This window comes from Callithrix jacchus, chromosome 15 (genome assembly GCF_049354715.1).
Source record: "Callithrix jacchus isolate 240 chromosome 15, calJac240_pri, whole genome shotgun sequence".
Taxonomy (NCBI): domain Eukaryota; kingdom Metazoa; phylum Chordata; class Mammalia; order Primates; family Cebidae; genus Callithrix; species Callithrix jacchus.
The window spans coordinates 21,236,888-21,252,413 of record NC_133516.1 but is presented as its reverse complement, the minus strand read 5'-3'; the positions used below and the strand labels follow the sequence as shown (position 1 = coordinate 21,252,413).

General features: G+C 35.2%; 1 protein-coding gene across 8 annotated transcripts in view; it reads left to right on the top strand.

Annotated features, from left to right (window-relative positions):
• Positions 1-15,526, top strand: part of FGF12 (fibroblast growth factor 12) — a 584,819-nt gene that overhangs the window by 383,542 nt on the left and 185,751 nt on the right. For all 8 annotated transcript variants that reach the window (XM_035276103.3, XM_003734814.6, XM_078350516.1 and 5 more), the window contains one exon: positions 13,090-13,193. In XM_035276103.3, the coding sequence (XP_035131994.1) occupies positions 13,090-13,193 (104 nt within the window). The remainder of the gene's footprint in view (positions 1-13,089; positions 13,194-15,526) is intronic.

Here is a 15,526-nt window from a genome sequence, read left to right as displayed (position 1 = left end):
AATCGTACCTCTGCATTCTTCAGACAACACTTTTAAGAGACATTAAGAAAGGAACATGGTTTAGTTCTAAAATATTATGGTGGTTTACTTTAGATAGGCTAAACAGTGAACTTGCAAGGATTTTTCTTTAATGTTTGATGTATTTAAAATGTAAATGAAAACATTTTTTAGAGATAGTAAACCATCATACATTAATTTTAAAGATCTTAAATAACCTGGTTGCATATTTCATATATCTGATACGATGTGTGTGTTTGTATGTGGATATATATTTTCATGTATTATTCAACAGCCTAGATAGAGTGGTACTGAACGGACATCTAGCCAAGATCCAGTGAGGTTGCACTTAGTACATCTATTTCCCTTGATACTGAATTCGAATGTAGAACACATACCTATGTCAAACTATGTACAGCACTATTAAGCCCACTCCATAGTATTATAATTGAATTTTTAAAAATATCCTAAAGAAAATTCCTTGCTCCTTGATTAGGTATAAGCAGAAAACATTACTGTTATTGTTTCTACAGTATATACCAGGGCTCATTTTCCATGCTTGAGGAAGCAGAACAGTGTTATGAATAGCCCATAGGATTTTAGGGACAGACAATCATGGATATTAATAAGGGTATCTCCACTTACAGGTGGATAAACTTGGGCAGTTAGTTTAACACTTTAAAACCAGAGTTTCTCATCTGGAAAATGGGAATAATATGTAGGAGATTTAAGTTAATAATATCAAAATGTACCAATATGGTAGGAGGTGCCTTGGAAAGTCTCAGCAGGACATATCAATGCTAACTGAAGAGTGATCAAGAGCAATTTCAGGAAAAATTAAGGACTTGAGTAGAGCTTTGACAAATTGGGTAGGAAGCCATTTTTGAACCACTTCTGTAGTTTTAGCACTCTTTTAGGCCCTAGACCAACCTTCTCTTCTTTGGGAGAATTGATCGAAGTCTAACTTAGATAAGATTAACCTCCAGTGCACTTGAAGTTTCCCTCTGAAAGAGTTAGAATGTACAATTACATATGGTTTCTTTACAATCTTTGACACTACTGATGATCTGAGCAGAAAAGTCCTACTGAGATGCAAAGGAAGACAGCAGCCTCTCCTCAAACATCCAAGTTCTCTAGAACAATGGCTCTGAAATCTTTGTTTTTGAATCAGTATGTCTGGAGTGGGGCCTACACTTTGAGAACCAAGCACACAGCACTTCTCAAACTTTAAATGCATTGTAATTGTGTTAAAATGCAAATTTTGATTCATTAATTCTTGGATGCAGCCTGAGTTTCTGCCTTTCCAACAAGCTCCAGATGATGAAGATGCTGTTCATACTTTGAGCAGCAAGGTTTGGTTCGTTGACTGGTAACATTTGGGAAGAATCAGTATCGCCTCTGAGCTTGCTAGAACTATGCCAGGCTATTGAATATTAAATTGTTTTTCAACAATGAAATATATTGGAATAATCTGAGGAGTTATAAAGTACTTGTCTTCAATTCCAGGGATTATTATTTAATTATTAGGAGTGTGGTCTGGACATCAGAATTTTTAAACCTTTCAGAAGGTTGTAATATGCAGCAAAGTCTGTGAACCATTAAGCTAAATTATCTCTGGAGAGTTGTTTATTCTTTCTTCAATTTTTAAAGTTTGCATTCCAAATTTACACTATTATAACTTTGAGCCGCCAAAGTTATACAATAAGATACTGGTTTTAAAATAAAGTGCCAATCATTGCTGTTCTTTTATGGAATATTTTATGCTACTTTATTATAAAAGGAAGCCCTCAAGTAGGAGATGACCAACCAATGGCTCAAGTGCCCCATCCTGTGTCCACAGCAGACATCATTAAATTCTCACAACAATCATTGTGGCGTGGCTTCAAATGTCTCCTTAAGACATTGTTTCAAGCAGCTACAACCAAATGATTGGGTTTTCACATACACCTGCCATAGGCATGCTTTATTTTCATTAATACCAACACAGTGAAGGCCGACTGCATTCTAGTTACTGGGTTAAATGAATCTGATATAATTCCTGCCTTCTAGCTGTTCCCAGAGCATAAGAGGTTTTACATTTTAATGTAAAATAAAACAATGCACAGTGTCACAGGTACTACCAAGTGATTAGAAGAATTGCCAGATTTCAGAGATCTAACACATCCTCAAAAGCCGTGGTGATCAACAAAGGTTGGTTTAAAATCAATTCTTGAAGAATAGGAACAAAATAAATAAATTAAGATGAGGACAGTTGCATTTCCAGTAAGGAGGCATGAAATCAGGGAGTGGAGAAAGCTCCTGTCATGTCGGGGAAAAGTTAACCCACCAGTTTGCATGAAGCATAGAAATTATTTGGAAGTATCATGGGGCTATATTTTAGAGTGCCTTAACTGACACTTAGGGGAGTTTCAGCTTTATATTGTAGAAAATGGGGAACAAATGAAAGTTATTGAACAACGAGTGAAATGCAGTTCTTTAGAAAAATTTTCTAACTGGAGATTATAGTAGACATGGGTGGATTGAGAGATTTTGAAGCAGAGAATAGTGAGGAAATTTTTCATTTTATTTTTCAAGTCCTTTTTTATCCCTTCATTTCTAAAAACCAATCTTTCCACATTATGTTAATTTCTAGAGATCACTTAATATTTTTGGAATGAGGCAGTCATATTTTCTTATTTAGGGATTAATGACAACAAAGCACACAGCTTTACTTGAGCATATCAAAATCAACTCAAATAAGTTTGCTTGTATTGTGTGTGTGTAATTTTATCTACGAAAAACTAAAGATTTTGTACCTTCTGAATAGGATGGTTCTACTTGGTTAAAAAATTCCTGGTAAGGTTTTCACATTTTCTTATTATAGTCTATTTTTCCCACTTTCTTCACAACTACTTGAATTGTGATCATTAGAATTTTATTTTATATCTTAAGAGCAACAATATTTTATAGTTTTATAGCCACCAGAACCTAGGTTCACATCTTAGCTTTTTCACTAGCTGACTTTATAACCTTGGGAAAACAACATCTTTGAGCCTCAGTTCCCTGGTCTGTAAAGACAGATACATAGTACACATGTGGTTACTTTTATCTATTTTAGACCTTAACTAACATGATGGCAGGTACCACTTCTGTCTTCCTACCATTCTATTACAAGTGCCTGGTACAATGTCTGGAATATATGTGATGAATTAATGCATAAACCTATAGGCCATAATACTGATTTTGGCAACATAGTGTTTGATGAAAGATTTGTAGAAGATGCAAATCTAAAAGCTTCAAAACATGCAAAGATTTCTTGGAGTATGTTTTTGCCCATGGATCTTATGGACCGTCCGTCACCTGTGGTGTTCACTGAATTCTTCAGATGGGCTCTGAGACAAGTCTAAGATAAATGGCAGCAGAGAATGAGTAATGACAGGCATTTGCTTTCATTATCGATAGTGCTATGCCTCATTTTTCATCTTAATGAAAAAAGAATCACGTTGAATTGACTTGTTAATTATGCAAATTTTTGAAGATCTTTGAAGTGTCATAGGAAAGGTTATATAGTATCATCAGGATTAAAAGCCAGTGGCAGGACTTCTACCAGAGCTAAGGCAAACATTTCTACTACCTTTTATCAAAGAAAGAGATCATAATGCTGTTCATTTTTATTATGCTGAAAACTCGCAGCATATGCTGTCAGCCAATGCTTAGAAGAAAAATTTTAGTCTCTGAAGTCCCAAACCACTAGTCAGCTCTGTAAGTCAATAAATTCAGTGGGAAAATAACTTAGTCAGTTGGACTATTTGGTCAGTTGTTTATAAAACAGTGAATCAGTATAGCTTAAAGTATGTTGATGTTTACATTTTTAACAATGTTTTAACTACATAGTTGATTTTGCTTACAAGATCTTCCATGTAAGATAAAATACATGCTTTTTTTCTCCCATAACTTTTTAAAAAGTTTATGTTGAAATATGGAATAATGATCACCCAGCCGTGTTCCTCCTAATATGAAAACTCCAGATTTGGAGATCTAAAAACAACAGTGACAGCAAAACCACTAACAACACTGATAGTCATGCTTCATATCTTTTATGGTTTACAAAGTGGTTTGTTTTTATTACCTCATTGATGTTCGTAACTATCCAGTGAAGGATTCAGAGCCCAGAAATGCTCAAAGTGGTTAAATCATTTATGCCTAGTGTTCCATTATTGGAACGCTAAGCATGTGAGAGTTATTTATATCCTCCTGCTCAAGGTCATCGCCAAAATCTGATTGCAAAAATTCAAATAATTGCAACCTCATTAAACTACCTGGAGTCACTAAGACCACAATGCCGTTAAATTTTAGAACTAGGTCTCATGAACTAAAGCTACGACTTCTACGTAGCTTACATTTAGTCCTCATTCGAGTCTTGTTTCCTTGACTTAAAAGCTAAAAGAATAGGGCAAGTTACACTTTTCCTTTAATTTCTGTAAGAAGTGCGGTTTTAGAGGATTAACAACAATTGTTTCAGCTTTATTTTGAAATGCAATGTGGATGCAAAACAAAAACATATATCATACTTGAAGAATTCCTAGTTTTCAGGGAACCTCAGACAAACATATAAATATGAATAATCACTGTGATAAGTGCTGTGTATGGAATGCTGTGGAATTAGGGTAAGGGAATGAAAAATTAATTTGCCTGGGTGAACATTCCATTGTACCATAATTTATATAACCATTTTTGTATTGGAAGATTTAAGAGCTCAGAATATGACCTATTTTGCTGGATATTCAATAATAGCATTTTCCTACTGAGAATGGAGAGAGTGAATAATTGATTTAAGTAAATTCTAAATCACAGAAATAAATATTAATTTCATAACTAGGGAAGAACCAATTGAGTGGCCTGCAAATATTATAAGTATTATAATTACAGACATTATTGTGAGAGACTATAGGATTTATTATAGGAGAAAATAACCTGGTAGTAACTTAATTTAAGATTTTGTAGGATATGATCTTATTCACCTTCTAATAAAATATCTTGGTTGAGAACATTTTGAGATGTGGGAAATGATACGGAATTTTCAAGAAAATCTAACATTGAAAATGCACCAATTATAAACCCAAATATCCCCATTCTGTCTCAGTATGTTCCACTTGGGTTTTTAATGGGTTATAGAATGAGTCTTTTTTATTGCCCATTTGACAAAATAGACCTAGAATTTATTTTATTTTATTTTGTTTTTGAGATGGAATCTCGCCCAGGCTGGAGTGCAATGATGCGATCTCTGCTCACTGCAACCTTTGCATCCTGGGTTCAAGTGTTCTCCTGCCTCAGCCTCCCATGTAGCCAGACTATAGGCACACACCACCACACCCAGCTAATTTTTGTATTTTTAGTAAAGACAGGGTTTCGACATGTTGGTCAGGCTGGTCTTGAACCTGTCCTCCTCATCTGCCTTCTTTGGCCTCCCAAAGTGCTGGGATTACAGGCATGAGCCACCGCACCCATCCTAGACCTAAAATTTCTAAATACAACTTTACTTTTTTATACCTTTCTTCATTACAAGCAATAACGAGTCTGTCCTCAGAAGTTACTTGGAAAGATACTGGATTTAGATGTTCCAAATATAGTTTGTAATGAGCTTTCTTCCTCCCTTTTTCTCTCTTTCCTTCCTCCCTCTCTCCCTCTCTTCCTCTTCTCTTTCTTTGCAACTTCATTTGTTGTCACATTGTTTTCTTATGTGTTTTGGATTGATTGTTATCTTTTTCTTACTAGAATAATATGGTGTGGATAATATACAGGTAGAAATTAAGTTGAGTAGAATATAGCACTTTTACAAAGTACATGTTTTGGTCCAATATCATTGGACAGGATGTTTATTTTTTATTTTGTTGGGACAGTTTTGCTCTGTTACACAGGCGAGAGTGGAGTGGTGAAATCATGACTTGCTGCAGCCTCGGCTTTCCAGGTTTTGGCTATTCTCTGACCTCAGCCTCCCAAGTAGCTGGGACCACAGGCACACATACCACACTTGACTAATTTTTCATCATCTTTATTTTTGCAGAGATGGAGTCTCTCTGTGTTGTCCAGACTAGTCTCAAATACCTGTGCTCAAGTGATCCTCTTGCCTCAGTCTCCCAAAATGTTAAGATTACAGACATGAGCCATTATGCCTTGACAACAAGATGTTTAATATCTCAATTGTAACACATTCCCCCATCTCTTTCCTACCTCTTAATTCCCCCCAACCTTCCATCACTCTACACACATACATACTTTTACCCTCACCAGGTCCATGCATCCCATGGTTCTGCCCTCGCAGACTTTGTAGCATGTAGGTTTTTTGGCTTTCCTTTTAGAGTCCATATTTGAATATAATCTATGTGTAATACATATTATCTTCAATTTTTTCTTAAATAATTATAAAAATATGTTTTAGAAAATTTACAGATAAACATGCATAAGGAAAAACTACTCCTGATCCATGTATTTATTCAGCAAATATTGAATAACAGCTTCTAAAATCAAGATATCATTTCTAGTCATTGGAGATTATAATAAAATTTCTGGTACCTTCAACTTGCCCTTAAAATAGTGGAAGCCTCAGGAAGATTCACAGATAAAGGTCTGTTCACTGTTGATCACACCTGTTATGTATAGCACTCTTTTTTTTTTAACCTAAGCAATACATTTGGCATATAGTAAGTGCTCAACAAATATTTATGATAAGAGTAAATGACTGCTAAGTCAGGTTTTTACAATTCTGTATGCAAGTTCAACTTACTAAGGCCAAGGTCCTACTCCAAAGGTTAGGACGGTACTTTATGTTTTCTCAATTTTTTTCACTTTGTACTCCTCAAAGAAATTAGGACTTTTATATGCTATTAGAAGAAGCTATTTTAAGTAGTCAATAATGAGTTAATAATAAAATGACATTTTGCGTATCAAAATGCCTAGCAGGAAGTCTGAAAAAAAGTAGACATTCAATGAATATTAGTTTTTCTTTTGTCATTTGCTACTTTCTCTCATTTTCTCCCTCCACTTAAATTTCAACCTGAGGATGACTTAGGTTTTGTAAGTCCTAAAGCTTATCTTATGTGGGATACTCCCTTGAAAAAAATAAATAGAATGAAATATAAATTATATGCAAAATTGAGTAAGGTGAGAAAATAAATCACAAAAGTTTAAATTTTGAAAAGCTGGGAACTATCAAAGGTGATAAAAAAAAAAAAGCCCTCAGGAAAACAATAAAATATTTTGATTACTTGCCTGATAGCATAAGTATGTAAATTTCCTTTCCATTATTATGGATATATAATTTTTGAATGTCCTTTCAAATGACAACAATTTTATAATATATTTCTTATAGAGATAAATATAAAGATAATTCAGTCATTTCTGTAGCATGATTAATCAAAGTGATCCTTTAATATTTGATATAACTTGGAAATGTTTATTTTAGGTTCACAGCTCATAATGATCTGATGATTCATGATGTTGAGTATCTTTTCATATACCTGTTGGCCATTTGTATGTTGTTCTAGAGCAATGTCTATTCAAGCCCTCTGTTCATTTTTTAATTGGTTTATTCGTTTTGTTTTGTTTTTCCGATTGAGTCATAGGAGTTTCTTATCACTCTGGATGTTGAACCCCTACCAGATATACAATTTGCAAATATTTTCTCCCATTCCATAGGTTGCTTTTTCACTCTGTTAATTGTTTGCTTTGCTTTGCAGGAGCTTTTTAGTTTGATGTGATCCTACTTGTCTATTTTTTGCTTTCCTTGGCCTGTGCGTTTCGTGTCATATCTAAGAAATCAATCATTGCCAAGGCCAATGTCCCCTTGTTCCCCTCTGCTTTTTTTTTTCTGGGGATTTTACAGTTTTAGGTCTCACATTTAATTATTTAATCCATTTTGAGTGAATTTTGTGTATGGTATAAGATAAGGGTCCAATTTCATTTGTTCATACGTGAATACCCAGTTTTCTCAACACCATTTGTTGAAGAGACTGTACTTTTCCTTCATTACCTTTTTCCCATACCTTTTTTCCTTGAGGTTTTATGATTGAGCTTGGTTTATGGGAGCCAAAAAGTACCAACTTCATTATTTCATTTTTTAAAATAAAAGAGTCAACTTTACAAAAACATTTAGAACAAGATACCCCCTTTTGGAAAGGACAAGTTTAAGAGATCCTCTTAAATGTCAGATTAAGTACTTGGACTCGATATTGCATATAATTGTAGTATTTAGCACTTTTTTACTGGAATTGTTAATATATGCATAATATATACTACCCTGCATATTCTCTCTCTGTCTCTCTCTCTCTTCCTTTCCTCACATTATACAAGTGTAGTTTTGATGTGTGTTTTGCTTTGGAGAGCTTACAATCTTCTTGTGATTGGGAGAGGAAACAGATTTTTTTAGAGGAATAAAACTATAAATTGTGATAAATATAGTCTGGATCCAGGAATAGGGCAGCTAAGAAGTGAAAGAAAGCACTTGGCATTTGGTGTGTCATTTCATGTCAGGGATTTCAGTGTGAAGATACAGGGAGAGTGACATTCCAAGGAGAGGGTACTAAGTTAGCAAAAAGATGGAGTTTAGAAGGCAGGAGGAGGAAGATCAAATTACTAGAAGCACTCAATATTGGAGTGAAAGTGCCATGTATCAGAAATGTATGTTGTAGATGTAACCTGAAATATCAGACTGAGATGGTTTAAGTTTTTAATTTCATTTTTACCTTAAAAAGAATTTTCATTCTAACAAGAAAACCCAAATTCCTGGAAATAATGTGTTTTCTCATAACCCATATAGTAACATTCATTTAATAAAGCTATGCACATGGAACTGGGCTAGACATTACAGCAACTACCCTCAAGAGTCTTGCATTGTAGGGATGGAGACAGAGATATAAACAAAGAACTCTAAAACCATGTTCTAAATATCATTACAGAAATACCCACAAGAAATAAGCCATCTGGAAAAGGGAAGTATTATTTCTGAAGGGTTTTGGGCAAGACTCATGGGGGAGTTCATTCAACAAGGTAGGCCTTAAATGATGAAAAGAACTGGCCAAATTTAGATGTGGGAAGATAGGCTTTCCAAAAAGAGATAGAGGACAAAAGAGGACAAACTCCAGCCTAGTTAAAGATCGAGGGGGAACTTAGGAAATGGCAAAAAGCTCTGTGAAGCCGGTTACAGCAGATGGAAGGGGTGACAGGTGATAAGCTGGAAATGTGGGTTGGAGCCAGGTTGTAAAGGACACTGGAGACAGGGAGGAATCACTGCAGGTTGTAAGCAGGAAAATGGCATAAGAGGATGCAAGGAACTTAAAGAGTGGGTGGAGTCAAGTAGCCCAGTTACTACTAGTTAGGGCAGTGGCATTGAGAAGCATGGAAAGGAGTGGTGAAGGGCTCCTGTGAGCTGGAGCCAGAGTATGCTACTCTAAAGATAATTAATAGATAAGGGTAAGTCATTTGCCACCTTTTGGGATTTTAGGAGGCAGACAAAGACCTTTCCCGAGAAATCGTGTTTAGCTTTTACCCGTAAAGTCTCATGTCAAATCATTTACTGATTTTTTAAAATGGGCTTGGTAAGTCTCTCAAAGGAAATCAGCTAAAAGCCATTATTATCTTGTGGTTCATATAAAACTTTGAGACAGGTTTCTTGTTTTTGTCCCTGCCTAGCATCAGCAGTTTTCTCTCATTCTTCACGTAGGAAAAACTTTATAGTTACTTTTCCTTCTATGGTCAGCTACATAAACCAGTGTTCTTAGCATTTATCCTGGGAAGTCTTTTCTCCTCCTCATACTAATTGTCACTGAACTTAGTGTTTTCCAGTATCTACTCTTATTTAAAATGTGTAAGTACCTTACATCTAGTTCATATCTTGCATATTAATTCTGCTTTCATTAGCATCTCTATCAGTTAGGATTAGGGTTGGCTCTGCATTGCACAGACTAAAATAACAAGGACTTATTTTCTCACATAAAAGCCAGACCTGGGTAATTGAATATTGGACTTGTGCCACTGCTCCACAAAGCTCTCAGGGACCCAGCTCCTTCAGCTCACCTGTCAACACCCATTGGAGTGTCCTTGTTTTTATGGTTTGAGATGATGCAGATACCATATCCCCATTCAAACAGCAATAGCAAAGGTTGAAAAGGGAGCAAAGGACACCTCTAAGTTGTCTTTAAGGAAGGATTTCTCAAGCTTATAATGATGTGATGACTTACCTCTCATTGGCCAGTAGTGAGTACATAGGAACTACATCTGGATGCAGGCTATGTAAGATGTAGCTGAATAATCTATTTATTTGCAAGAAAGAAAGAAGGGATATCAGAGGAAATTAAAAGAACAAAAAAATGAAATATGATTTTTTTCGACAGGTAACCACATTAGAGAGCCTGAAAAACCTTTGTTTAGATGCATTTTCCCCTGGGTTAATGCTAAATCATTTTGTACTTCTAAAAATTAAGGTAATCATTCTGCCCTAAATTCTTCATATTGTTTATAGTTGAGGATCAAATACAATTAATAAATACATTGGCATTTTGAAAATTAAGGTGGCACAAATATAAAGTATTATATTTTATTATTATTATTTTTTTTAAAGACGGGGTTTCACCACGTTGGTCAGGCTGGTCTTGAACTCCCGACCTCAGGTGATCCACCTACGTTGACCTCCAAAGTGCTTGGATTACAGGCCTGCACCACTATGCCCGGCCGAGTATTATATTGTAAAGCACTAAAGCAAGTTGCTGAATCTAAACTAAAAAATATTACTGAGGTAATATGTTGGTTTTTTACAACAGCCTTATGGTAACTTTATCTGACAAACAGAAGAATTAGGTATTCATGAAAAATAGCTCATAGAGAGGAGACATCTCTGTTTATGAATCACTTTCAGAAACATGACAATGCATTTGGTTCTATCAACTTTGTGCAGTAAGGATTACCACGGGCATTTTACAGATAGGAAAACTAAGGCAGAGGTTAAGTGAATAGCTCAAAGCCATGTAACTGAGTGGAGGGTTTAGAAACTATGTGTCTGCAAATCTCATACTCATCATCTGTGTTGCTGCTCTAGTTTTTGTATGTCACACATCTTGTTGCCCCTTTGGTGAAGTCTAGATCTCTAAGATTAGAGTGACAGACTCAGTTACTTATCCTTATTTTATTTACGTGGCTGTTTCTCATTCCCTCCAATATAAATCAGATCCTCCAGTCTGCCAGTCCCTTTCTGCTTACACACATTACTCTGCAAAACCACCTAACTTCCTGCCTCACTAAAGTGTTTTCTGTTCTTGGCTTTCTCAACTTCTGCCTCCTCTTTACGTGTCAACTCAGGTTCCATTTTCTGTGTAAGGCATTCCATGAATACTTCAGGCCACACAGATCTTCCATTTTCCTGAACTTCTGTAACATAGAGAATATATATAGAATGCATATATTACATTTAATTATAGAAGGAAATTATACACTGTATCATATTATTCCATATGTCTTAGCTTTTTCTCCCCAGCTAGACCTTGTCTAGTTCTTGTATTTCTTAAGTTATTTCAGTAACACAAGGACACTGGTAAGAATATAGCAAGAACTAAAACTAGTTCACATCTAAATTGAGCAAACAATTAATCTATAAGAAACTACTTATAGTTTCTTATCTCATCTAATTTTCGTGACAAATGTGGAAATGGGTTCAAAGAAGCAAAAAAACTGATCCAGTGTCAACAGCTGAGAATGGAATCCTGCTCTACTAAACTTGTGGCTAAGGCTTTATCCTCTACAACTCTCAATTCAACATTTGACTGAAAGACAAATACTGCGAGTGTGTGTCTCTGTATGTACGTGTGTTTAGCTCAGTATTGTAGGTTGAGAGAAGCCCAGAAAAATAGAGGCATCCCTAAATAATGGTATCCCTTGGGTTAATTTATGTATATCCTGTATTAAAAACTAAGAAGACAAGACCTGATAGAAATTTTATCAATAGAAAAGGTGGATGCAATCTTCTAATTAAGTCAGGATATGAACTGAACTACAGAGATATTATCTTATGCATATGGTCATGAGATATTTAAATATCCATGTTGCCCTCTATAGAACCTAACTATATGATCACTTTTCTTCCATATGCAATGTGAATTGTTTCAGGGTAGGGGCAATGTTTTCTGCTTATGCTTATTTTGTAATCTCAGAAGGAACTGAACTAGTGCCAAGGATACAAATATATTCATGGAAATATATTGTTGGAAGAAAAATAGAAGGTTCTCTTAGGTATTTTTTTTCTGATCTATGAATTCCTTCTCCAAGTGGACATATAGACTGTTGAGTATTTTGAATGATGAGTAACTCAAGTATGTAAAGACTGCAAGCATGTTTCCATTTCATCTTAGGATACTGAATTATTTCCATCAAATAAACTCTTAATGGTTTTGAATATATATATATATATATTTTTTTTCCAACCTGGATATAAAATATATCCATTATAGCTTAAGCTATCTATCAGTCATCTACCCATCTGTTTATCTCCCTTTATTTGCATGTAAAAAATTGAGATATCAAGAGAAAAGTTTTGTTCGAATGTTATCACCAATAGGTCAGTAATTTTTGTGTTCTTCTTCTGTGTTCAATACAATATTCAGAACCCACAAGGAAAGGGCTAAAAATAAGAAGCTTTGGCCTGTTTTAAAGATAATATTTAATATTTCTTATGACTACAGATATGTTTTCTACTTTTGAGAATTTTTTGGTTTATATTATTAGTTTGTTAGAAAAAAAATATCTTATATTACACTGTTCGAGTATCTGTTCCTTTTAAGGATCAAGGATCCTGGGATCTCAGATCCTGTTGGGCCTTTAGAGACCTTCTAATCCAACCCCTTTACCACAGAGTTTATGTAACTTACCTGAAGTTACATAGGTAATTAATGCTGGTGCAGGGTCAAGAAGTCAATTCTCATTTTTAGACCTCTCTTTATTTCTTTTTCTCTCCATTTTTCCACCAATTTCAATTAATAGGTTTTAATTCTCCAAATAATTATTATAAGAAAAACACTTATTTATTCAAAAAGTCACTGATCTTTTCCTCCCTCTTTTCTTCCCCTCTAGCTCTCTTCAATCTAATTCCTGTGGGCCTGCGTGTGGTGGCCATCCAAGGAGTGAAGGCCAGCCTCTACGTGGCCATGAATGGTGAAGGCTATCTCTACAGTTCAGTAAGTACACTGTAGTGTGTGTGTGTGTGTGTGTGTGTGTGTATTTGTGTATATGTGTGTGAACTACCACTGAGAGGTAATGGAGTAACCATCATGTTGGCCAAGAAAATTGGAAGTTGAAGTCATTTTATATTTTGTGATCTCGTTTTTCAGGGTTGTTTTGAGGATTTTATAATTTATAGTGTTAAAGTCCATGTCTTGTTGAATTAGTATGTTGCAGTTACTCTTGATGCAATATCAATTCTTTGCCTCTACCTTTCATTTTGCAGAACATTCTCCGTTTTGAATTTTACCTTTCTGTTTAGTTCAGATTAAGGCATTTTTCTTTTCTCTTATTACCTCTCGTTCAAGCAGAGAGGATGGCTTAGGAAGGAAAATTCTTCAATTTGTCTGGAAATAGTCTCTGTCCTACTATGGAGAAAAAAATCTTTCATAATAGATTGTGGCTTTGTTTGTATTTAGTAAGTGTAAATTTTATCCAGTATGTCAGGTTCTCAGAATAACTTTAATTCAAAGGCAGTATGAATTTATGGAATGAACTCTGGATTATGAGCAAGGATATTTGGTTTTATTTGCATTTCATTTACTATCTTGATATCCCTTTGGGCAAATCATCTTCCTTCTTTGGCTTAATTTTAGACCGTTCAATTGAGCATGTTGGACACCATGTTGTGCCATGTCTTCTTTCAAATCCCTAACTGGCAGAATTAGGTAGCGTCAGTGGCTACATTATCAACACTGACATATTTTAAAGTAACCAACACAATTCTGATGCTTGTCTCACTCTCAAGATAATAATTTATGCATTGAAAATGTGACTGTACTGAATGGTGTGTCTGTGTGTGTGTGTATTTCTGCTTTCTTGTAAGAGAGTTGGCTATTTGTAGTTCCTGAAAAAAATTCCTTGAAAATGATGATTACAGATTTCCACCCTTACTTTCTATGATCTCAGTAAATAGCACAAGGTTATTTTGGAAGTTCCCATATGTCTTCTGGATTCTAAATTAGTTATTGACTAGTTTTCATTAGGCTCTTCAAATATTCAATTAAACAAATCTCTGGCATGTTGGAGCTCAGAAACTGATACCATCAAATATGGTGTTTTTACATGCTGTACAGAAGCAGCAGCCTCAGAGTCTCTCTGAACTCCCTCTGCCTACTGTGTCTTAATCCTGTCTCTCCCAAAGCACAGGATGAAGTTGTTCTCTGGAGTTCCCTTATCTGCCTAAGTTCGAACCTGCTAAAAAAGAAAACAGTTCCCTCTGGTCTGTTCCCTGAGTTTTCATTAACTGAACTCATGTCACAGGAGTAAAGACTGAAGTTCATCAATACACTTAGACAGCCTTTTGTCACAAACCATGGTCTACTCACACCCAAAACACTTGGTCCGGGGTCATTACGTGTTCTTTAAGTTCACTGAATTCACCCCAAAATCATTTGCTGTCTCCTAAAATCATCCACACCTCCTCGTCTCCCTTTCCTTTAAAAAGAAGGGCATGTACCCATGTATACCACATTTTGCAAGGTTGGGTAATCACCCTGTGATTCTCCCCAGTGCAAGTTAATAAATTTGTGTTTCTTTTATCCTGTTAATCAACCTTTATCCATCAATTTTCACTTAATCTACAGAGGACGAAGGTAAAATTTTCCATTGGCTCCAACAGGTACATTATACTTACCTATTAGTAATACATGTGTCGTTTGTATTAAGATTATTGAAGTTAATATTTTACTCCTGATAATATTCAAATCAAAATATACACTTTTATGCTGTATGTGTACCTATACATTTTTTCAACAGTTTCTGCTCAAAATGATACTTAAATACATTTTCAGTCAAAATAATGGGCTCTCTTAGAATGTCATAGCTCTAAGAATTCTTAATGTCTAGTTATTGTGAGTCCATTTTAAATGTAAGAATTAAAATGGGAAAAAAAGGCAGTATTTTAAAAAATATTTCTAGTTAGTCTTACTTTAAAGATTTAATCAGTCATTAAGCAGCTAAATGTAGACTATACTATGTATATTTAAAAGGTCATAATTCAGGTTGTAATTCCACAGAAGCTGTAAAGTTCAGTTCATTAGGCTAAAGTTGATTTCCAGAGGTCCAGGAAGAAGAAAAACACGAAGTTTGGCAGCAGTATTGCAAGCAGGAGACAATTGTATAAGAGAAGGAGGGAGTTTGGAGGGATTGCTGTTTTGTGGTTTCATCCTCTGAAGCTTTTCAGAGATGCATTCCTTCTGTCCTCCTTGCTTAGATATGTTAAGAGAGGATGGGATCTTGAGCCACAAGAGGGGGTTATAAGGTACTCTTTTGTAATGGAGCTGATCCC